Source organism: Rhizophagus irregularis, chromosome 7 (genome assembly GCF_026210795.1).
Source record: "Rhizophagus irregularis chromosome 7, complete sequence".
NCBI classification, from domain to species: domain Eukaryota; kingdom Fungi; phylum Glomeromycota; class Glomeromycetes; order Glomerales; family Glomeraceae; genus Rhizophagus; species Rhizophagus irregularis.
Genome location: NC_089435.1, coordinates 3692463 through 3716947, shown reverse-complemented (window position 1 = coordinate 3716947; position 24485 = coordinate 3692463). Strand labels below are relative to the sequence as shown.

The 24485-nt window shown below is 28.2% G+C and overlaps 7 protein-coding genes across 7 annotated transcripts; 1 reads left to right on the top strand and 6 right to left on the bottom strand.

The window, feature by feature from the left end:
• Nucleotides 1-4078: 4078 nt before the first annotated feature.
• OCT59_027572 (uncharacterized protein) lies at nucleotides 4079-5251 on the bottom strand (the record flags this gene model as incomplete). The annotated part of the gene is made up of 4 exons (XM_066137085.1): nucleotides 4079-4186; nucleotides 4257-4619; nucleotides 4693-4976; nucleotides 5044-5251. 4 exons carry the CDS (start codon nucleotides 5249-5251, stop codon nucleotides 4079-4081), a joined length of 963 nt encoding a protein of 320 aa, XP_065993507.1.
• A 1522-nt stretch (nucleotides 5252-6773) lies between these two features.
• Nucleotides 6774-8046, bottom strand: OCT59_027571 (uncharacterized protein; the record flags this gene model as incomplete). Its single annotated transcript, XM_066137084.1, has 5 exons — nucleotides 6774-6884; nucleotides 6959-7321; nucleotides 7395-7565; nucleotides 7641-7771; nucleotides 7839-8046. 5 exons carry the CDS (start codon nucleotides 8044-8046, stop codon nucleotides 6774-6776), a joined length of 984 nt encoding a protein of 327 aa, XP_065993506.1.
• Nucleotides 8047-9779: 1733 nt separating this feature from the next.
• Nucleotides 9780-11334, bottom strand: OCT59_027570 (uncharacterized protein; the record flags this gene model as incomplete). Its single annotated transcript, XM_066137083.1, has 7 exons — nucleotides 9780-9887; nucleotides 9957-10319; nucleotides 10391-10561; nucleotides 10637-10650; nucleotides 10729-10767; nucleotides 10835-10968; nucleotides 11171-11334. The coding sequence occupies 7 exons, from the start codon at nucleotides 11332-11334 to the stop codon at nucleotides 9780-9782; spliced, it is 993 nt and encodes a 330-aa protein (XP_065993505.1).
• Nucleotides 11335-12741: 1407 nt separating this feature from the next.
• Nucleotides 12742-14124, bottom strand: OCT59_027569 (uncharacterized protein; the record flags this gene model as incomplete). The annotated part of the gene is made up of 6 exons (XM_066137081.1): nucleotides 12742-12750; nucleotides 12835-12957; nucleotides 13032-13394; nucleotides 13469-13639; nucleotides 13715-13800; nucleotides 13917-14124. 6 exons carry the CDS (start codon nucleotides 14122-14124, stop codon nucleotides 12742-12744), a joined length of 960 nt encoding a protein of 319 aa, XP_065993504.1.
• A 1437-nt stretch (nucleotides 14125-15561) lies between these two features.
• On the bottom strand, nucleotides 15562-17383 carry OCT59_027568 (uncharacterized protein; the record flags this gene model as incomplete). Its single annotated transcript, XM_066137080.1, has 5 exons — nucleotides 15562-15795; nucleotides 15869-16252; nucleotides 16379-16555; nucleotides 16619-17018; nucleotides 17124-17383. The coding sequence occupies 5 exons, from the start codon at nucleotides 17381-17383 to the stop codon at nucleotides 15562-15564; spliced, it is 1455 nt and encodes a 484-aa protein (XP_065993503.1).
• A 73-nt stretch (nucleotides 17384-17456) lies between these two features.
• Nucleotides 17457-18389, bottom strand: OCT59_027567 (uncharacterized protein; the record flags this gene model as incomplete). The annotated part of the gene is made up of 2 exons (XM_066137079.1): nucleotides 17457-17762; nucleotides 17841-18389. 2 exons carry the CDS (start codon nucleotides 18387-18389, stop codon nucleotides 17457-17459), a joined length of 855 nt encoding a protein of 284 aa, XP_065993502.1.
• Nucleotides 18390-21356: 2967 nt separating this feature from the next.
• OCT59_027566 (uncharacterized protein) lies at nucleotides 21357-22220 on the top strand (the record flags this gene model as incomplete). The annotated part of the gene is made up of 4 exons (XM_066137078.1): nucleotides 21357-21443; nucleotides 21511-21882; nucleotides 21945-21957; nucleotides 22030-22220. The coding sequence occupies 4 exons, from the start codon at nucleotides 21357-21359 to the stop codon at nucleotides 22218-22220; spliced, it is 663 nt and encodes a 220-aa protein (XP_065993501.1).
• Nucleotides 22221-24485: the final 2265 nt, after the last annotated feature.

Sequence of the window (24485 nt, the reverse complement as noted above, 5' to 3'; positions counted from 1 at the left end):
ATACTAAATATTACAATGCGGTTAATGTACAGTAAATATATAAGATTAGCTAAATTTAGGCTAAAAATACGCAAACTAATTTTTTACATATAAAAATTTTGATAAAAAATACGCAATTTTGATGATCTAGCTATGGATGGAAAATTCTTAGATTGTACGCAAATCAAAACTTTATTCTTTCTAATTTTACTATGATGGTGACGCATCTGTATACCCTACCCCTGTATATATATTTCTGGGTCCTACTCGATCTATTAAGTAAAATATAAAAGTAAAGATAAATAAAAAATAAATAATAGAAAAGTAAAATTTAATAAAAAAGTAAAAAAATAAAATCCATATATAACTTTAATATCTATCAAAAAGAAATCTATCACTTTATTTCATAAAAAACAAACAGTTTTTATTTCAGTTTTTTTTTTCTCTATATATAAAAAAAATTATGAATTAAAGATAAATCCAAATTGATTTATTCACAAGTTCAAATAAATAAATGGCTAAGTGAATTATTAATATATTGAATTTTTAAAATTAATTATCTGTTTTAGAGTTTAATCTAAATAGAAAGTCATTTTTCTAATCCATTATATATTGTAAATTATAATATTACCAGCAGTTTGCAAAAAATATTTAAAAATATATTAATTTAGAATATGATAATTTCTAAAATGGTTAGAAGGTTGCTTAATTAAAATACAATTACATATATACAGTATATTAATAAAAATGCTAGTGAAATTAGTAAATAATATTGAAAAAAAAACTGAAAAAGGATTACATCAAAAATATTTAAAAGGTTTTTGAATATTTTTTCATATATATTTTATAGAATAGTTTTTATATTAGTATAATATCTATGTTCTTAATAGTATTATCCAGAATTATAAATAGAGTAAACTCATTAGAATATATATAGCTTACCTACATCTGCAAATTGAATACGGCGTAATATTACGAAAATTTACGCCTGCGAAATACTCCGTAAATTTACATGACCTTCGAAAAATTACGCAACAGTAATATTTCGTAATTTCAACGCAATATTTCGTAAGTTTACGCGTAATATTTCGTAGAATTACAGTGTAATATTGCCATGTATGTAAATTTTACATCGTAGAATTTCTTAGATTTATGGTGCAATATTTCAAAACTTTTCGAAAGTGTAATATTTCGTAATTTTACGTCGTGGGATTTTCGTAGGTTTACGGGTGCAATATTTCGAAACTTTTTGAAAGTGTAATATTTCGTAATTTTACGTCGTGGGATTTTCGTAGGTTTACGGGTGCAATATTTCGAAACTTTTTGAAAGTGTAATATTTCGTAATTTTACGTCGTAGGATTTTCGTAGGTTTACGGGTGCAATATTTCGAAACTTTTCGAAAATGTAATATTTCGTAATTTTACATCGCAGAATTTCGTAGGTTTACGGTATAATATTTCGAAACTTTTCCGAAAGTATAACATTTCGTAATTTTACATCGCAGAATTTCGCAGGATTACGGTACAATATTTCGAAACTTTTCCAAAATATTATTATTTCGCGAACTTTTTTCACAAATTCAAGTGATTAATATATGTAATTACAAAATAACATTTTTCACTGTAACTTACACGTAATATTTTATAAATTTATGTAATTTTTGTATTTTTATTCGAAATATAGCTACAATAAATAATTTGTATTTAAAACTATCATAATATTGCGTTCAATCTCGTCAATAGAATTTTTTTTAATCTTATTTGTCGCTTATCTTCATTTATTTGACTTTCGTTCTTTGACTTTTTATTTTTCAACTTCACTTCTATTTCATCTGCGATTAATATTTTGCTATATCTGATATTATAAAATAAAAGTCATTTGGATAACATTATTTGTTAATATCAAAAGGATGTGTTGTAAAGACAAATTGTTATTAAAACTTAACCTATAAACATAATTGTAATAAAGTCGTACGAACATTAACGAAATTATGAAGTACATACCTTCAGTCCTTTTACACTGCTACGTTCGATAGCATGCGTTAAATTCATTTCTGCATCAACGAATATTACAAGATCAAAAGTTAGACCAACAGTTATCATTATGCGTGATTATTAATATTTTTTATAAAAAAAAAGTAAACTTACGAACATTAACGAAATTGTGAGGTACATACCTTCCACTCCTTCTACACTATTACGTTGAGAACATGCGTTAAATTCATCTCTACATCAAACAAACATTACAAGTTCAAAAAGTTGGACCAAACAGTTGTGATTATTATTAAAAAGTCGTAAACATACGAACATTAACGAAATTAAGGAATACATACCTTCCATCCCTTCTACACTATTACGTTGGGAGCACGCGTTAACTTTATTTCTATAAGTTCAAAAAGTTAAACTAACAGTTTCAATATGCGTGATTATTAATATTTTTTATAAAAAAGACGTAAACATACGAACATTAACGAAATCGTGAAGTACATACCTTCCATTCCTTCTACACTACTACGTCAAACAAACAATTACAAGTTCAAAAAGTTGGACCAACAGTTGTGATCATACCTTCCATCTCTTCTACACTATTACGTTAAGAGCACGCGTTAACTTTATTTCTACAAGTTCAAAAAGTTAAACCAACAGTTTCAATATGCGTGATTATTAATATTTTTTATAAAAAAAGACGTAAACATACGAACATTAACGAAATCGTGAAGTACATACCTTCCATTCCTTCTACACTACTACGTTGAGAGCGTTAAATTCATTTCTGCATCAACGAATATTCAAGTTCAATAAGTTGGGCCAACAGTTGTCATTTTATGTGATTATTAATATTTTATAAAAAAGACGTAAATATACGAACATTAACGAAATTATAAAGTACAAATACCTTCCATTCCTTCTACACTACTACATTGAAAGCATGCGTTAACTTTATTTCTACAAGTTCAAAAAGTTAAACCAACAGTTCATTATGCGTGATTATTAATATTTTTTATAAAAAAGACGTAAACACATTAACGAAATTACAAAGTACAAATACCTTCTATTCCTTCTACACTACTACATTGAGAGCACGCGTTAATTTTATTTTTACTTTATAAGTTCAAAAGTTAGACCAACAGTTATAATTATTAATATTGTATAAAATAGTTAAATTATGGAGTATAAATACTTTCCATACCTTTACAATTATATTGTACGCAAAACTTTCCATGAACAATTATTAATATTATGAAATAGTCGTAAACCTACGAATATTAATGAAATTATGAAATATAAATAACTTCCATACTTCTACTATATTGAAAGTACGCGTTCATTTTTCCAGCAGCTGTTGCAAAGCTTTTTCATGTATAATTTATTAATATTATAAATATTCATAAAGCCTATGAATATATATAAATACTTTCCATGATACTTCTGCTAGTCTTCTGCTACGCAAATGTACAATGAGCGATCCTTGCAAAATAGAGCGTATAGAGAATATTAAGTTTGTTTATTTAATTCGTGTTTAGCTATTTTTAGATGATCATATGAACACATGTATATGCCATAATAGGTTAATTTATCAAATTTACTAGATTTATAAAATTAATTCGTAATCTGTGAGTCAAATTATATGATTTTGGTAGAGTCCTAAAGAATTCTGACCTCGACTATTAAAAAAAAATTCTTGCATGATAAATATAAAATTAAGAGAAATATGCATGACGTGTTGATAATATATACTATATAAATAATATAACAAATAACTAGAGGTTAATTTGTAACACTTTTCACAAATTTATAATTTCTTATGGTCGGCACTCGGCATCAGACTTGATAGAAATAAATTTAACTTTCCAAATATTGCGAAAGAGGAACAAAAAAATGAATTTTAACAAAATTGATAAATTTTGTGCGATCAAATTCAAAATAATTTTGTGTTTCATGGATAAAAATTCTTTTATTTGTTTAACAGTTATCAGCCAAATGAGAAAAACTCAAATTAATAAATTTTATATACAAATTAATCGCAAAAACATAAAATTCACCAGTCCTGCCACACCAATAAAAAAAATATCTTATGCATACAATAAAATTCACCTTATTATACATCATCATCTTCATCTTCAGTTTCATTTCCGCTTTCTTCTTCCTCATAGCTATTATCTTCAAAATCGGAATATCTTATGCCCGTTTGACTGTTGATTTTTTTCTTTAAAGAATAATATGATTAGCCATGAAATGATATTTTATTAAATGCTACTACAAAATTACAAACTTACTAAAAATTTTTTAACTTTTTGTTTCATGATATTCTTTTTACACCTTATTTCGTCATGATTTGGGTTTAAAATTGTTGAGCAGATCGCAAGAACATATGCAAGTTCTGCATTAGAATGGTCATTTTGGAGGACTCTGTCAATAACGCTCATTAAAACAATCGAAGAATTTTTGTCCTTGGGATTCATTTTTTTGAACAGGCCTTCAAAACAATCTTTAACTTCGGGTTTTCTCTCCCACTTTACTACTTCAGACGGCCCGGCATTTGTGTTTATAGGTGGTAAACGGGATCCGAATATAGAAAAAATAGCCTTCCTTGATTTCGAGGACAATGTTCCTCTTACGGACCGTACTTGTTTTGTTAACTTTACAAAGAAAGTTAATACTTAATATTTTATTTTATTTTATTAAACATTTTGTTATCGAATAAGGACTTACTTGTTTATGTATATTCTCGTTGTAATACGTGATCCAATCGTCTTCAGTAAAATTAGAGAAAAAACTCGCATGGTTCAGTACTAAATATCCTTCAATCAAAATAATTAGAACGTAAATAAATAATAAAATTAAATATTTCAAAGATATTCCTACCACTATGAATGATTCTTTAACGCTTGATGACAAATTTATTTTATCAGAAAGTAAATTTTTTAATTCGGATTTAAACTCGTGTATTTCTTTACTTAAAGTATCGATTTTATTTTCAATCTTTGTTAATCGATCTACCATAATTACAATAAATATTAATTACAAGATAATTTTATTAATTTCTTAAATATTTGCGAATACCTTCAATTTTTGAATTTACAGGAAGCCATCTCTTAGTCTGAAGAACGTTAACTTCGTCATTGATGGTTTCGCTGGTGTTGATGTTGGTTTTACTGTTGTTGTTTCTGCTTCGGCTTCGGCTTCTATCACTACGCTTGTGATTCCCTTCGATTAGCAATTCCTCAATTTTCTTACGAGAGGATTCTCTCAATTTATTTCCTGATTCCATAATGATACTTTTGAAAAATGGGATTTCTTACAATTTAAGAAAAAAAAAATATTTCTGAAGAAAAAAAATTGACCATTATTTATGAAAAAAAAAAACTCTTTAACAATTTTTCGTACCAGTCATTAACAGAAACTTTCGAATACTCAATAATTACATCATGCAAATTTTCGTACCAGTCATTAAGCAGAACCGCAGAAACTTTCTTAGTAATAATTATGTCAGTTGAGGAAATAAAAACAAATGCGCGTGAACATAAGGATAAATCGCATAATTACTCATTATTCTAAACCAGGAAATTTTTTCGTACAATTCACATAATTACTCATTATTCTAAACCAAGCAAAAAAACTTTCTTAGTAATAATTATGTCAGTTGAGGAAATAAAAACACGTACGTGAACATAAGGATAATTTCGATTACTTACTCATTATTCTAAACCAGGCGTACCAGTCATTAAAGCAGTAACCGCAGAAACCTTCGAATATTCAATAATTATATCACTTTATATAAAAATAAATAATTACGCGTGAACATGAGTTTTTTCCTTGTTATTATTATGGATAGAACCGCATGATTTCGATACTTACTCATTATACTAAACCAAGCAATTTTTCGTACAAGTCATTAAAGTAGAATCCGCAGGAACCTTGAACCTTCGAATATTTAATAATTATATCATTGTTATATCATATATGGAAATAAAACATAAACACGTGAACATGAGTTTTATTATTATGGATAGAAATTCGCATGATTTCGATACTTACTCATTATACTAAACCAAGCAATTTTTCGTACAAGTCATTAAAGTAGAATTCGCAGAAACTGCAGAAACCTTCGCATACTTAGTAGTAATAATTATGTCAGTCGTATCTTACATGGAAACAAATAAACATTAAAGTTTTTCTTTGCACGATAAAAAATTTGTATAATTTCGAACATAAGCATGCATACACAGAATAAAAAATCTAATGATACCACTCCTGAGTGAAATAAAATTCAAACTCATTATATATTAGTCAGGGTTGTTTGATCAGCATTTTTGATATTAGTTGGTGTGACCGATCAGACAATGAACTCCAGTCTAACCAATAAAAAATAGAACAATTTACGAATCAATTGTAACTATGAATTTTAACAAAATTACGATTAAATTCAAAATAATTTTTTGTGTTTCATGTATAAAAATTCTTTTATTTGTTTAACAGTTATCAGCCAAATGAGAAAAACTCAAATTAATAAAATTTTATATACAAATTAATCGCAAAAACGTAAAATTTATTGATTTGTTTTTTGAAGGAGATGCTCTTTTAAATGATTATCAAATAAATGTAATTTATAAAATTTAGAAGAGTGGGGGCATTTTTTTTTTTGAAATTGTACATATCAATTACTAATTCGTAATATTTGTTATATTATTAATATATTCACCAGTCCTACCAAACCAATAAAAAAAAATAATAAATTTATTAAAACAAATAAACATATATATAATTATCTTATGCATATAAAATTCACCTTATTATACATCATCTTCTTCATCATCTTCAGTTTCATTTCCACCTTCTTCTTCCTCATAGTTATTATCTTCAAAATCGGAATATTTTATGGCCGTTTGATTATTGATTTTTTCCTTTAAAGAATAATATGATTGATTAGCCATGAAATGATATTTTATTAAATACTACTACAAAATTACAAACTTACTAAAAATTTTTTAACTTTTTGTTTCATGATATTCTTTTTCAACATTATTTCGTCATGATGTGGGTTCAAAATTGTTGAGCAGGTCGCAAGAACATATGCAAGTTCTGCATTAGAATTGCCACCTTGGAGGACTCTGTCAATAACGCTTGCTAAAACAATCGAAGAATTTTTGTCTTTGGAATTCATTTTTTTGAACAGGCCTTCAAAACAATCTTTAACTTCGGATTTTCTCTTCCATTTTGCTACTTCAGACGGCCCGGCATTTGTGTTTATAGGTGGTAAACGGGATCCGAATATAGAAAAAATAGCCTCCATTGATTTCGAGGACAATGTTCTTCTTATGGACCGTACTTGTTTTGTTAACTTTACGAAGAAAGTTAATACTTAATATTTTATTTTATTTTATTAAACATTTTGTTATCGAATAAGGACTTACTTGTTTATGTATATTCTTGTTATAATACGCGATCCAATCGTCTTCAGTAAAATTAGAGAAAAAACTCGCATGGTTCAGTATTAAATATCCTTCAACCGCTCCATAACATTCATCTTTTGTTAGGTAAATTGATACTTTTATTAATAATTTCAAAACATTTTTCACAACATCCTAAAATTAGTCGAAATTCAAAATAATTAGAATGTAAATAAATAATAAAACTAAATATTTCAAAGATATTCCTACCGCTATGAATGATTCTTTAACGCTTGATGACAAATTTATTTTATCAGAAAGTAAAGTTTTTAACTCGGATTTAAACTCGTGTATTTCTTTACTTAAAGTATTGATTTTATTTTCAATCTTTGTTAATCGATCTACCATAATTACAATAAATATTAATTACAAGATAATTTTATTAATTTCTTAAATATTTGTGAATACCTTCAATTTTTGAATTTGCAGGAAGCCATCTCTTAGTTTGAAGAACGCTAACTTCGTCATTAATGGTTTCGTTGGTGTTGATGTTGGTTTTACTGCTGTTGTTTCTGCTTCGGCTTTGGCTTCTATCACTGCGCTTATGATTCCCTTCGATTAGCAATTCCTCAATTTTCTTACGAGAGGACTCTCTCAATTTATTTCCTGATTCCATAATGATACTTTTGAAAAAGTGGGATTTCTTACAATTTAAGAAAAAAAAATATTTCTGAAGGAAAAAAATTGACCATTATTTATGAAAAAAAAAAACTCTTTAAACCCAAATCAAGCAATTTTTCGTACCAGTCATTAACAGAAACTTTCGAATATTCAATAATTACATCATGCAAATTTTCGTACCAGTCATTAAGCAGAACTGCAGAAACTCTCTTAGTAATAATTATGTCAGTTGAGGAAATAAAAACATATACACATGAACATAAGGATAAATTCGCATAATTACTCATTATTCTAAACCAGGAAAAGAAACTTTCTTAGTAATAATTATGTCAGACGAGGAAAATAAAACAAATGCATGTGAACATAAGGATAAATCGCATAATTACTCATTATTCTAAACCAGGAAATTTTTTCGTACAATTCGCATAATTACTCATTATTATAAACCAAGCAAAACAACTTTCTTAGTAATAATTATGTCAGTTGAGGAAATAAAAACAAATGCACGTGAACATAAGGATAAATTCACATAATTTCGATTACTTACTCATTATTCTAAACCAGGTAATTTTTTCGTACCAGTCATTAAAGTAGAACTGCAGAAACTTTCTTAGTAATAATTATATCAGTTGAGGAAATAAAAACACGCACGTGAACATAAGGATAATTTCGATTACTTACTCATTATTCTAAACCAGGCGTACCAGTCATTAAAGCAGTAACCGCAGAAACCTTCGAATATTCAATAATTATATCACTTTATATGGAAATAAATAATTACGCGTGAACATGAGTTTTTTCCTTGTTATTATTATGGATAGAACCGCATGATTTTGATACTTACTCATTATACTAAACCAAGCAATTTTTCGTACAAGTCATTAAAGTAGAATCCGCAGGAACCTTGAACCTTCGAATATTTAATAATTATATTATTGTTATATCATATATGGAAATAAAACATAAACACGTGAACATGAGTTTTATTATTATAGATAGAAATTCGCATGATTTCGATACTTACTCATTATACTAAACCAAGCAATTTTTCGTACAAGTCATTAAAGTAGAATTCGCAGGAACTGCAGAAACCTTCGCATACTTAGTAGTAATAATTATGTCAGTCGTATCTTACATGGAAACAATAAAAATTAAAGTTTTTCTTTGTACGATAAAAAATTTATATAATTTCGAAAACATAAGCATGCATACACATTATAAAAAATCTAATGATACACTCCTGAGTGAAATAAAATTCCAACTCATTATATATTAGTCAGGGTTGTTTGATCAGCATTTTTTGATCACAAATTTATTAGTTGGTGTGACCGATCAGACAATGAACTCCAGTCTAACCAATAAAAAAATAGAACAATTTTACACATTCAATTGTAACTATGAATTTTAACAAAATTGCGATCAAATTCAAAATAATTTTTTGTGTTTCATGTATAAAAATTCTTTATTGTTTAACAGTTATCAGTCAAATGAGAAAAACTCAAATTAATAAAATTTTATATACAAATTAATCGCAAAAACGTAAAATTTATTGATTTGTTTTTTGAAGGAAATGCTCTTTTAAATGACATATCAATTACTAATTCGTAATATTATATTATTAATATGAATTCACCAGTCCTGCCAAACCAATAAAAAAAAAATAATAAATTTATTAAAACAAATAAACATATATATAATTATCTTATGCATATAATAAAATTCACCTTATTATACATCATCTTCTTCATCATCTTTTTCATTTCTACTTTCTTCTTCCTCATAGCTATTATCTTCAAAATCGGAATAAATTATGACCGTTTGACTATTGATTTTTTTCTTTAAAGATAATATGATTAGCCATGAAATCTTATTTTATTAAATACTACTATAAAATTACAAACTTACTAAAAATTTTTTAACTTTTTGTTTCATGATATTCTTTTTCAACATTATTTCGTCATGATTTGGGTTCAAAATTGTTGAGCAGATCGCAAGAACATATGCAAGTTCTGCATTAGAATGGCCATTTTGGAGGACTTTGTCAATAACGCTTGCTAAAACAATCGAAGAATTTTTGTCTTTGGGATTCATTTTTTTGAACAAGCCTTCAAAACAACTTTTAACCTCGGGTTTTCTTTTCCATTTTGCAATTTCAGACGGCCCGGCATTTGTGTTTATAGGTGGTAAACGGGATCCGAATATAGAAAAAATAGCCTCCCTTGATTTCGAGGACAATGTTCCTCTTACGGACCGTACTTGTTTTGTTAACTACGAAGAAAGTTAATACTTAATATTTTATTTTATTTTATTAAACATTTTGTTATCGAATAAGGACTTACTTGTTTATGTATATTATCGTTGTAAAACGCGATCCAATCGTCTTCAGTAAAATTAGAGAAAAAACTCGCATGGTTCAGTGATAAATATCCTTCAACCGCTCCACAACATTCATCTTTTGTTGGGTAAATCGATACTTTTATTAATAATTTCGAAACATTTTTCACAACATCCTAAAATTAGTCGAAATTCAAAATAATTAGAATGTAAATAAATAATAAAATTAAATATTTCAAAGATATTTTTACCGCTATGAATGATTCTTTAATGCTTGATGTCAAATTTATTTTATCAGAAAGTAAAGTTTTTAACTCGGATTAAAACTCTTGTATTTCTTTACTTAAAGTATCGATTTTATTTTCAATCTTTGTTAATCGATCTACCATAATTACAATAAATATTAATTACAAGATAATTTTATTAATTTCTTAAATATTTGCGAATACCTTCAATTTTTTGAATTTGCAGGAAGCCATCTCTTAGTTTGAAGAACGCTAACTTCGTCATTAATGGTTTCGTTGGTGTTGATGTTGGTTTTACTGCTGTTGTTTCTGCTTCGGCTTTGGCTTCTATCACTGCGCTTATGATTCCCTTCGATTAGCAATTCCTCAATTTTCTTACGAGAGGACTCTCTCAATTTATTTCCTGATTCCATAATGATACTTTTGAAAAAGTGGGATTTCTTACAATTTAAGAAAAAAAAATATTTCTGAAGGAAAAAAATTGACCATTATTTATGAAAAAAAAAACTCTTTAAACCCAAATCAAGTAATTTTTCGTACCAGTCATTAACAGAAACTTTCGAATACTCAATAATTACATCATGCAAATTTTCGTACCAGTCATTAAGCAGAACTGCAGAAACTCTCTTAGTAATAATTATGTCAGTTGAGGAAATAAAAACATATACACATGAACATAAGGATAAATTCGCATAATTACTCATTATTCTAAACCAGGAAAAGAAACTTTCTTAATAATAATTATGTCAGACGAGGAAATAAAAACAAATGCACGTGAACATAAGGATAAATCGCATAATTACTCATTATTCTAAACCAGGAAATTTTTTCGTACAATTCGCATAATTACTCATTATTCTAAACCAAGCAAAGAAACTTTCTTAGTAATAATTATGTCAGTTGAGGAAATAAAAACAAATGCACGTGAACATAAGGATAAATTCACATAATTTCGATTACTTACTCATTATTCTAAACCAGGTAATTTTTTCGTACCAGTCATTAAAGTAGAACCGCAGAAACTTTCTTAGTAATAATTATGTCAGTTGAGAAAATAAAAACACGCACGTGAACATAAGGATAATTTCGATTACTTACTCATTATTCTAAACCAGGCGTACCAGTCATTAAAGCAGTAACCGCAGAAACCTTCGAATATTCAATAATTATATCACTTTATATGGAAATAAATAATTACGCGTGAACATGAGTTTTTCCTTGTTATTATTATGGATAGAACCGCATGATTTCGATACTTACTCATTATACTAAACCAAGCAATTTTTCGACAAGTCATTAAAGTAGAATCCGCAGGAACCTTGAACCTTCGAATATTTAATAATTATATCATTGTTATATCATATATGGAAATAAAACATAAACACGTGAACATGAGTTTTATTATTATGGATAGAAATTCGCATGATTTCGATACTTACTCATTATACTAGTAAACCAAGCAATTTTTCGTACAAGTCATTAAAGTAGAATTCGCAGGAACTGCAGAAACCTTCGCATACTTAGTAGTAATAATTATGTCAGTCGTATCTTACATGGAAACAATAAACATTAAAGTTTTTCTTTGTACGATAAAAAATTTATATAATTTCGAAAACATAAGCATGCATACACATTATAAAAAATCTAATGATACACTCCTGAGTGAAATAAAATTCCAACTCATTATATATAAGTCAGAATTGTTTGATCAGCATTTTTTGATCACGAATTTATTAGTTGGTGTGACCGATCAGACAATGAACTCCAGTCTAACCAATAAAAAATAGAACAATTTTACACATTCAATTGTAACTATGAATTTTAACAAAATTGCGATCAAATTCAAAATAATTTTTTGTGTTTCATGTATAAAAATTCTTTTATTGTTTAACAGTTATCAGCCAAACTCATATTAATAAAATTATATATATAAATTAATCGCAAAAACGTAAAATTTATTGATTTGTTTTTGTTTTTTGAAGAAAGATGCTCTTTTAAATGATTATCAAATAAATTTAATTTATAAAATTTAGAGGAGTGGGGGTATTTTTTTTTTTGAAATTGTACATATCAATTACTAATTCGTAATATTATATATATTATTAATATATTCACCAGTCCTGCCAAACCAATAAAAAAAATAATAAATTTATTAAAACAAATAAACATATATATAATTATCTTATGCATATAATAAAATTCACCTTATTATACATCATCACATCATCATCTTCATCATCTTCAGTTTCATTTCCACTTTCTTCTTCCTCATAGCTATTATCTTCAAAATCAGAATAATTTATGCCCGTTTGATTATTGATTTTTTTCTTTAAAGAATAATATGATTGATTAGCCATGAAATGATATTTTATTAAATACTACTACAAAATTACAAACTTACTAAAAATTTTTTAACTTTTTGTTTCATGATATTCTTTTTCAACATTATTTCGTCATGATTTGGGTTCAAAATTGTTGAGCAGATCGCAAGAACATATGCGATTTCTGCATTAGAATAGTCATTTTGGAGGACTCTGTCAATAACGCTCATTAAAACAATCGAAGAATTTTTGTCCTTGGGATTCATCTTTGTAAACAGGCTTTCATAACAACTTTTAACCTCGGGGTTTCTTTTCCATTTTGCAATTTCAGACGGCCCGGCATTTGTGTTTATAGGTGGTAAACGGGATCCGAATATAGAAAAAATAGCCTCCCTTGATTTCGAGGACAATGTTCCTCTTACGGACCGTACTTGTTTTGTTAACTATGAAGAAAGTTAATACTTAATATTTTATTTTATTTTATTAAACATTTTGTTACTATCGAATAAGGACTTACTTGTTTATGTATATTCTCGTTGTAAAACGAGATCCAATCGTCTTCAGTAAAATTAGAGAAAAAACTCGCATGGTTCAGTGATAAATATCCTTCAACCGCTCCACAACATTCATCTTTTGTTGGGTAAATCGATACTTTTATTAATAATTTCGAAACATTTTTCACAACATCCTAAAATTAGTCGAAATTCAAAATAATTAGAATGTAAATAAATAATAAAACTAAATATTTCAAAGATATTCTTACCGCTATGAATGATTCTTTAACGCTTGATGTCAAATTTATTTTATCAGAAAGTAAAGTTTTTAACTCGGATTTAAACTCTTGTATTTCTTTACTTAAAGTATCGATTTTATTTTCAATTCTTATTAATCAATCTACCATAATTACAATAAATATTAATTAATTACAAGATAATTTTATTAATTTCTTAAATATTTGCGAATACCTTCAATTTTTGAATTTACAGGAAGCCATCTCTTAGTCTGAGTAACATAAATTTCGTCATTGATGGTTTCGTTGGTGTTGATGTTGGTTTTACTGCTGTTGCTTCTGCTTCTGCTTCGGCCTCTATCACTGCGCTTATGATTCCCTTCGATTAGCAATTCCTCAATTTTCTTACGAGAGGATTCTCTCAATTTATTTCCTGATTCCATAATGATACTTTTGAATAATGGGATTTCTTACAATTTAAGAAAAAAAGAAATATTTCTGAAGAAAAAAAATTGGTCCTTATTTATGAAAAAAAAAAACTCTTTAACCCCAAATCAAGCAATTTTTCGTACCAGTCATTAACAGAAACTTTCGAATACTCAATAATTACATCATGCAAATTTTCGTACCAGTCATTAAGCAGAACCGCAGAAACTCTCTTAGTAATAATTATGTCAGTTGAGGAAATAAAAACATATACACATGAACATAAGGATAAATTCGCATAATTACTCATTATTCTAAACCGGGAAAAGAAACTTTCTTAGTAATAATTATGTCAGTCGAGGAAATAAAAACACATGCACGTGAACATAGGCATAATTACTCATTATTCTAAACCAGGCAAAGAAACTTTCTTAGTAATAATTATGTCAGTTGAGGAAATAAAACCAAATGCACGTGAACATAAGGATAAATTCACATAATTTCGATTACTTACTCATTATTCTAAACCAGGTAATTTTTTCGTACCAGTCATTAAAGTAGAACTGCAGAAACTTTCTTAGTAATAATTATGTCAGTTGAGGAAATAAAAACACGCACGTGAACATAAGGATAATTTCGATTACTTACTCATTATTCTAAAACCAGGCGTACCAGTCATTAAAGCAGTAACCGCAGAAACCTTCGAATATTCGATAATTATATCACTTTATATGGAACATGAGTTTTTTCCTTGTTATTATTATGGATAGAACCGCATGATTTCGATACTTACTCATTATACTAAACCAAGCAATTTTTCGACAAGTCATTAAAGTAGAATCCGCAGAAACCTTGAACCTTCGAATATTTAATAATTATATCATTGTTATATCATATATGGAAATAAAACATAAACACGTGAACATGAGTTTTATTATTATGGATAGAAATTCGCATGATTTCGATATTTACTCATTATACTAAACCAAGCAATTTTTCGTACAAGTCATTAAAGTAGAATTCGCAGGAACTGCAGAAACCTTCGCATACTTAGTAGTAATAATTATGTCAGTCGTATCTTACATGGAAACAATAAACATTAAAGTTTTTCTTTGTACGATAAAAAATTTATATAATTTCGAAAACATAAGCATGCATACACATTATAAAAAATCTAATGATACCACTCCTGAGTGAAATAAAATTCCAACTCATTATATATTAGTCAGGGTTGTTTGATCAGCATTTTTTGATCACGAATTTATTAGTTGGTGTAACCGATCAGACATGAACAGTCTAACCAATAAAAATGGAACAATTTACGCATTCAACCGTAACTTTACGGAAATCCATAAAACTTACCTTATCAAAAAAGGAAAAGTAATAGTCATATTTTAGATCAGTAACGTTATACAAGATATTAGTATCGCTGTCGTTAAATATAATAAACTTTATTAAAATATGTATTTATTTACAAAATATTCATTTGTTTTATTAAACCGGGGTACTATATGTACGATATCTTGTATTGCTTCTATATCAATAAAGTTATAGATTTCCGTAATTTCTAGTAAGGAACACCCATAAAGATGTGGTTGATTTTGAAATTTGAAGTCATACCACTGAATTAATGCGAGATTTAATGGAATATTTTGATTCTTAAGTTCTATTTTCGCTATTAATAAAATCTTAATTTAAAAAATCATTTTTAAATTAGCAATATTATATAAATATATAGTATCAAATCAATTAAAAAATTACCTGCCCGTAACAAATGCCTTGATCAGAAGCATAATCAAATAATTCATCAGAATTCATACGAACAGACACATTACTATACCAAGGTCTGCCATAATAACTGTTAGTAGCACGCATTATTGCACCATTTTCTATTATAACTGATCTGTATATTGTCACTTGGCTTTCATTTGCAATACTTTCGTGATCCATATACAGATTTAAACATTCCAAAAAATTGTCAAATCCAGATCTCATTTTGTGGTCTATATTAGCCTGTTCTACAAAAAAATCATGGGCATCTTTTAATAGAAATTCGAAAAGTATTGCTGTAAATTTAAATATACGAGGGATAGTAGCTGAATTTGGTAATCGATGGGTTATATTTGTTATTGATTGTCGCCGAATCTATAAAAATTAATTTTTTTTAGAAATTTAACATATTATTGTGTATTTTATATAAATAATACTTGCTATTTTCATTATTTGAACTTCAATATTTTTTTTATTACTTAATCGGTAGGGATTCTTAACGTATTCTTTGTGAAGGCTTTCGTAAGTCTCTGTAGTGTATCCATTAACTGCACCAAATGATCGAATCGAATCAATTATATGATATGCCCACGAATGCAGTTTTGGTAATTTTAACTCCGAGGGGGACATACATTGGAGAATTTTTATGAACATTTGAGACCAATTGTTTATAGATTCCTGAAATTATAATTTTAAGTATTAGTGGACAGCGTTGTTTTATAATAATTATGTAGTACATACCCTAAATTTGGCCAAATCACTTTCTTTGAAATTTTCATATCGACTAATTGCATACATTTCATTCCAAGCTTCGTAAAGTTTTGCCAGATCTTCATTCTTTACAAAATTTTCATCATCCTCATTATTTACAAACAAATTGTCCACTACAAAAACCATTACTTTCATCAGATTGCGATACTCATTAGCTGTTAATCTGGCTATTGATTGTATGCCATTTGTAAAGATCTTCAAACCGGAAAATCTTGGTATTGCGGCTAATCGATGATCTACTTCATCAACTAAAGTTTTGCCACATTGCGCCCCTAAAAGTTTTTTCGTATAATCGATTTGATAATGAAAGAGGCCTAAATCGAGATGATGCATTCTATCAGGCACTGTGGCTTGATAGATATTTATATTACTTAATATAAATTAATAAAAATAAACTCATGTTAGTGTAATGCTTGTAATGCTTACGTGATTTGGCGAAATGGCTGGATGCCTAACAAATATTATGTAAACTTACGGCAGATTCCAAAAAAAATTAGATATATTTTCAATGCAAACGGAATTTCCCGAGTTTTGATTAAAATACTGCTGCATATTAACATGAGTTCGTGGTGTTATATCATCAATTTGTAAATTAAGATCAGCAAGATTGTCTCTTGTGACTAGACAAAAATGACAAGGATGTTTCGACATTGGTGATTTGTATGTAAGACAATACGTTGCAGCTTCCGGCCAGTCAGATATTATAGCTGAAACTCTAGGATAAAACCAAATCATTTCGTTATTTAAAAATAGATCAATGCCATTTTTATTTAATTTTAATAAAGGGTCTAGTAACAATTCCAAAGATTTATGGAAGCATTCGGCGAACAGCAATCTTAAATGTTTCAGACTTCCTTTCAGTAATATTATTAGATTTTAAGATCGGCAGATACGCTAATAATTGCTTTGCATCTTTCTTATTACGCCTCCAATTTTTAATATTACCAATAGACAAGTAAATGGGATGGAGTTGACTTTTTCCTAGTGTGTCAACATTTGTAGCGTCAGAATATAATATTAAAGATAAAAGCCTGGCACCAGGTGGCAGGGATTTTTCCGCATTTTCCCACCATATCCCAGTATTTTGTTCGCTAAACTCCCTTTCACCGTTATGCTTTAAGTTTATATGAAGATTAGTAAATATCCTATAATATTAAGTTGTATATTTCATACGAAAGTATAAAATAATTACCTCAACTTTCTCAAAAGTTAACGCAAAATTTTGTGATATGTCCGAAATTGACAAAATATTTTTTATACAGTTTATTAAAGACTGATGATAAAGAAAATACTCATTATTATTATAATTCATTATACTAGTTTTAGTATAATTTAAATTTGGTAGTTTCATATTATCCATATATTTGCGGCCTTGTTCGATAGATCTTGGAAGAGGTGATTTATCTAAATTTGCATGTTTATTAAAGAATTTAATTATAGCATTTCCTGTCGCATTGTTAAGTTTATGTTTCGTAACTAATGCCATTAAATCACCATATGCTTCACTTGGGTAATTAACATTAATTTCTGGTTTGGATTCTTCTTCATTCAATTCTGAATCAGAATCTTCCAAGATATTTTCAAAGACATTTTCATTTTCATCGTGGTCTATTTCTTCTATATTTTGATCAATTTCACCAACCTCTGAAATTGACATCATACTTTGAAAACTCTGATTATTTATTTCCGAGTCTGTACTTTTATTATCAGAAAGATCTTCGCATGAATCTTCACGGACCATCTATAAAATTAATTATATTAAAAAAGAAATTCAAAAAATTTTATAATTTCCTATTTTCTTTACCTCGATATCATGATTATTAGTTTTATGTTCAAATTCTTATAATTCTTCACTATCGCTACTATCGTTATTAGGCGGAGTACAAAAATTCTTATGTTGAGTGTATGCAGACCTTGTGCTGAAGTACCTTGGACAAAAAGGGCATTTATATGACATTTTTAAGAGTATTTTATTTACTTGAATTTAAACTTTACAAATTAATTAAAAAATTATTTGCTCATTTATGTCAATTTATAAACGTTTGCATAATGGTGTAGTTAGCCGAAAAATAATTAGCCACAACATGATCCGGCTCAGGCGTAGATCATTGTGAAAAGTTTACCTCTTTTTAAATTTTTCTACGAAAAGTGGCGTATTTCGATAATCATAAAGTGAGTTTCGGGCGAAGCTATATTTCAAATTTGAAACAAGCCTCGCCTAATATAAGCCAAAATCTCTAAAATCCTATTTTTGAAACTCTATAGATCAGATCATGTTAATGGAAACATAAGCCGGTTAATCAGATCTACAAAAATTGGTTTTCCCCTGATTTTAATTTTATAATAAACATAAGCTATTATGGATATATAACCAACCCGATCAATCAAAAATTGTGCTCAATTGTAACTGTGATCTGGTTGGTTATACATTTTTTCGGTCAATAGTTGTGCATCAAAAGACCACAAGCATTTTTCTATATATTTATCAATTAATAAGCTTAGAAAAATTTCGTTATAATCATGCACAGCTTATTATTTTATAAAATCTGAATATTTATTGCGAGATATTTCGGATCTAGAAATATAGTAGGGCTTTGCATGAAAGATTATCATTTATCTATTACTTTGTTATAAATGTAAACGAAAACCTTATAAAATTTGAATATTTATTGCGAAATATTTCGGATCTAGAAATATTGTAGGCTTTGCATGAAAGATTGTCATTTATCTATTAACTTTAATGTAAACGAAAACCTTATAAAATTTGAATGTTTATTGCGAAATATTTCGGATCTAGAAATATTGTAGGCTTTGCATGAAAGATTGTCATTTATCTATTAACTTTAATGTAAACGAAAACCTTATAAAATTTGAATGTTTATTCGGATCTAGAAATATTGTAGGGCTTTGCATGAAAGATTGTCATTTATCTATTAACTTTGTTGTAAATGTAACGAAAACCTTATATTTATTGCGATCTAGAAATATATAGGCTTTGCATGAAATTAAACTTGTTGTGTAGTCGATCATTACGCATAATGATCAAATAATTTTTTTTAACAAACAACAGTATATAGAAAGATTTACAAACAATAAAATATATAAATATGCATTGTTTCTGTTCATCTTCTGTAGGCTTGGTCCTCATCTTTTTTGTCTGCAGATTTAGTCTCTCGAGCGTCTTGCTCATTTTTCATTTCATGCCTTTTTTCTTCTACTGGATTTGCAAATGTTCCCAGATTTTTTTTTTTTTTTTTTTTTTAGAAATATATGCAAGTTCATGTCTTTTCTATTTTCTTTTTCACACCCCTTAACAAAATCCTTTTCAAAAAAAAATTTGCAACGCAATGCGAGTCCACTAACAGAAAAAAACTCATGCTATTGTTTCACAGGCATCCTTCAAACTCTCCTTTATCCATTAACCAACCCCTTTCAATCTATCCGTTTAGGCTTGGTCCTCATCTTTTTTGTCTGCAGATTTAGTCTCTCGAGCGTCTTGCTCATTTTTCATTTCATGCCTTTTTTCTTCTACTGGATTTGCAAATGTTCCCAGATTTTTTTTTTTTTTTTTTAGAAATATATGCAAGTTCATGTCTTTTCTATTTTCTTTTTCACACCCCTTAACAAAATCCTTTTCAAAAAAAAAATTTGCAACGCAATGCGAGTCCACTAACAGAAAAAAACTCATGCTATTGTTTCACAGGCATCCTTCAAACTCTCCTTTATCCATTAACCAACCCCTTTCAATCTATCCGTTTAGGCTTGGTCCTCATCTTTTTTGTCTGCAGATTTAGTCTCTCGAGCGTCTTGCTCATTTTTCATTTCATGCCTTTTTTCTTCTACTGGATTTGCAAATGTTCCCAGATTTTTTTTTTTTATACCTTTTTTCTTCTACTGGATTTGCAAATGTTCCCAGATTTTTTTTTTTTAGAAATATATGCAAGTTCATGTCTTTTCTATTTCTTTTTCACACCCCTTAACAAATCCTTTCAAAAAAAAAAAAAAATTTTGCAACGCAATGCAAGTCCACTAACAGAAAAAAAACTCATGCTATTGTTTCACAGGCATCCTTCAAACTCTCCTTTATCCATTAACCAACCCCTTTCTTTTCTCTCTCAATTCATCCGTTAAACTCCTTTCTTCTCTTCTATCCGTTAAATTTCTCTTTTTTTTTCATTTTTTCAATCATGGACAAAAATAATAATAATAAAAAAAAAACACTGAAACAGTCGAGCATGTAGACAAACGGAGAAAAACCGACGAATCTTCCGATGAATTAATTAATGGTTGGTTAAATTATATATTTTTGAAAAATAAAAATAATTATTACTAATATATTATTATTTATATTATTTATATTCTACTGTTATAAAGAAGCTTTAACGAAAATATTGCGCCAGAATACAAAAATTTTATCCAAACTGGATATAATTATTTCCAACCAAAAGGCTTTAGAAAACAGAGTATCGAAAGTAGAAGAATCGGTCGATAAAAATAATGATAGTAATCAAGGGGATGAAGAATATATAAAGGTAAGACCCAAAAATACAAATATTTACGTAAATCATGGTTGAACATTTAGTAGTAATTCCTCATTAAATCATTATATTTTTGATTATAGAAAATAATCAAAGAAGTTGCTAAAAAGTTACTTGAAGCTTCAATATATCCTACCCCCGATGAACTTTGAGAGTTCACTAATAATTATATGAATGAAAACTACGATGATTTTATTAAACGGTTTAAAAGATATGATAAATGGATTATATTTTATGAAAAAAATATTGCTTCTCCCGTAAGTTTTGAGAAATTACGATTTTACATTAATTTATTGAAATTTAAATTTAAAATCTTTTCTTTAGCTTCTAGCTAAACATCGTAGTGCCCGGGGTTCTTTAGCTTCTAAAGTGAAAGACATAATGTATGTCGTTTTTAAAGAATTTAACCTTCCCACAATCCCTGCCGTAAACACGGCATTAAAGGAAAGCGAAATAAGAAAATGGAAAGGGAGCCCAGCCGTGAAAAATTGTTACGGTAATTTATTCAAAAAAATCAAGAATCCGGATCCGGAGACATATATGTCGAGAATCCTTCAAATACTTAAAGGCAAAAATCAATTATCTAATATGCAAATTGCATATGCAATAAGTATTTGTGAAATTATTTTAAATCCGAAAAATTTACATATTCAGGTTACAGAATCTGTCATAAAACCCGTTTTAACGAAGAATTTGGTAAGCATTAGAAATTTGAATAAATAGTAATATTTAAAAACTAATTTTGTTTTACTTCTTAGAAAAAAATTACAAGTAAGGATAATTATTCATATTCCGATAATGACGAAATAGAAGCTTCCTAAGAAGCTGAAGAGACAAACAAAGGAGTTGATGAAGCAGCAGAAGTTGATGAAGCAGAAGAAGTAGCTGACGAAGCAGAAGAAGTATTACAAGAAGAGGAAGAAAACGAGATAAGAGAAGAAGACGAGGAGGAAGGCGGAAGAATTTATATAAGTAGTACGGATGAAGAGACAAAAGAAAGAATGAGGCGATTAAAAAAACAATATAAAAAATAAAATAATAATTGACTATGCATATATTTTTTATATTTTAATATCCCCCCATATATTTTAATATCCCATTTATTTTAATAAAGGAGATAATTTTCAAGTCAATAAATAAATACATGTTCGGGTAAAATATATTTGATCATTATGTAGTTGGCCACTTTATTTTGTGTAAATGTGAAATATTACGATTGTAATAAATAAGAATGATTATTTTAGAAACTTGAATTACCAGATGAGATAAGTTACGTAGCGTAATATAAGTTATTGAATTTATTACAGAATATTTCGACCGTAACGCTTCAAAATAGCCCTGTTCATTTCCGGTCGATCGCATTTTTCGGTGTACAACGCAACCATTTTCTGAACTTTTAGCCCGTTTTGAATACCAAAAACAACCAACCAAAATTAGATAATTTCTGTTTACGTGATATTTAAGAAAAAGACATAAGTTATAATTTCCTTTTTAATCCTAACAAAATCAGTTACAGGAAATACAAGGAGTTTGAACTAAATTTCAATCTAAAGCAGTTCAATTTGCGATCAAAAATAAAAAAATTTTATTGGATAATTTTTGTACAACAAAATCTGACCGAAAAATGTACCCGATCGGAAATGAACAGGGCTAATATTTACGATCACGTATTATTACGGAATATTTTGACCGTAATGCTTCGATGCTTTGGAATATTTACGATCACGTATTATTACGGAATATTTCGATCGTAATGCTTTGGAACAATTGCGATATCATAATTTTACGGAATATTTTGATCGTAATGCTTCGGAATATTTACGATATCGTATTATTACGGAATATTTCGATCGTAATGCTTCGGAACAATTGCGATATCATATTATTACGGAATATTTCGATCGTAATGTTTTGAAACATTTACGATCACGTATTATTATGGAATATTTCGATCGTAATGCTTCAGAACATTTACAATATCGTAATTCTACGGAATATTTTGACCGTAATGTTTCGAAACATTTACGATCACGTATTATTACAGAATATTTCGATCGTAATGTTTCGAAACATTTACGATCACGTATTATTACGGAATATTTCGATCATAATGCTTCGGAACATTTACAATATCGTAATTCTACGAAATATTTTGACCGTAATGTTTCGAAACATTTACGATCATGTATTATTCCGGAATATTTCGATCGTAATGTTTCGAAACATTTACGATCACGTATTATTACAGAATATTTCGATCGTAATGCTTCGAAACATTTACGATATCGTATTATTACAGAATATTTCGATCGTAATGTTTCGAAACATTTACGATCACGTATTATTACGGAATATTTCGATCGTAATGCTTCGGAATAATTGCGATATCATATTATTACGGAATATTTCGATCGTAATGCTTCGGAACATTTTCGATCACGTATTATTACGGAATATTTCGATCGTAATGCTTCGAAACAATTGCGATCACGTATTATTACGGAATATTTTGACCGTAATGTTTCGAAACATTTACGATCACGTATTATTACGGAATATTTCGATCGTAATGTTTCGAAACATTTACGATCACGTATTATTACGGAATATTTCGATCGTAATGCTTCAAAACATTTACGATATCGTATTATTACGGAATATTTCGATCGTAATGTTTCGAAACATTTACGATCACGTATTATTATGGAATATTTCGATCGTAATGCTTCGGAACAATTGCGATCACGTATTATTACGGAATATTTTGACCGTAATGTTACGAAACATTTACGATCACGTATTATTACGGAATATTTCGATCGTAATGTTTCGAAACATTTACGATCACGTATTATTACGGGAATATTTCGATCGTAATGCTTCGAAACATTTACGATATCGTATTATTACGGAATATTTTGATCGTAATGTTTCGAAACATTTACGATCACGTATTATTACGGAATATTTCGATCGTAATGCTTCGGAACAATTGCGATATCATATTATTACGGAATATTTCGATCGTAATGCTTCAGAACATTTTCGATCACGTATTATTACGGAATATTTCGATCGTAATGCTTCGGAACAATTGCGATCACGTATTATTACAGAATATTTCGATCGTAATGCTTCGGAACAATTGCGATATCGTATTATTACAGAATATTTCGATCGTAATGCTTCGGAACATTTTCGATCACGTATTATTACGGAATATTTCGATCGTAATGCTTCAGAACATTTACGATCACGTATTATTACAGAATATTTTGATCGTAATGTTTCGAAACATT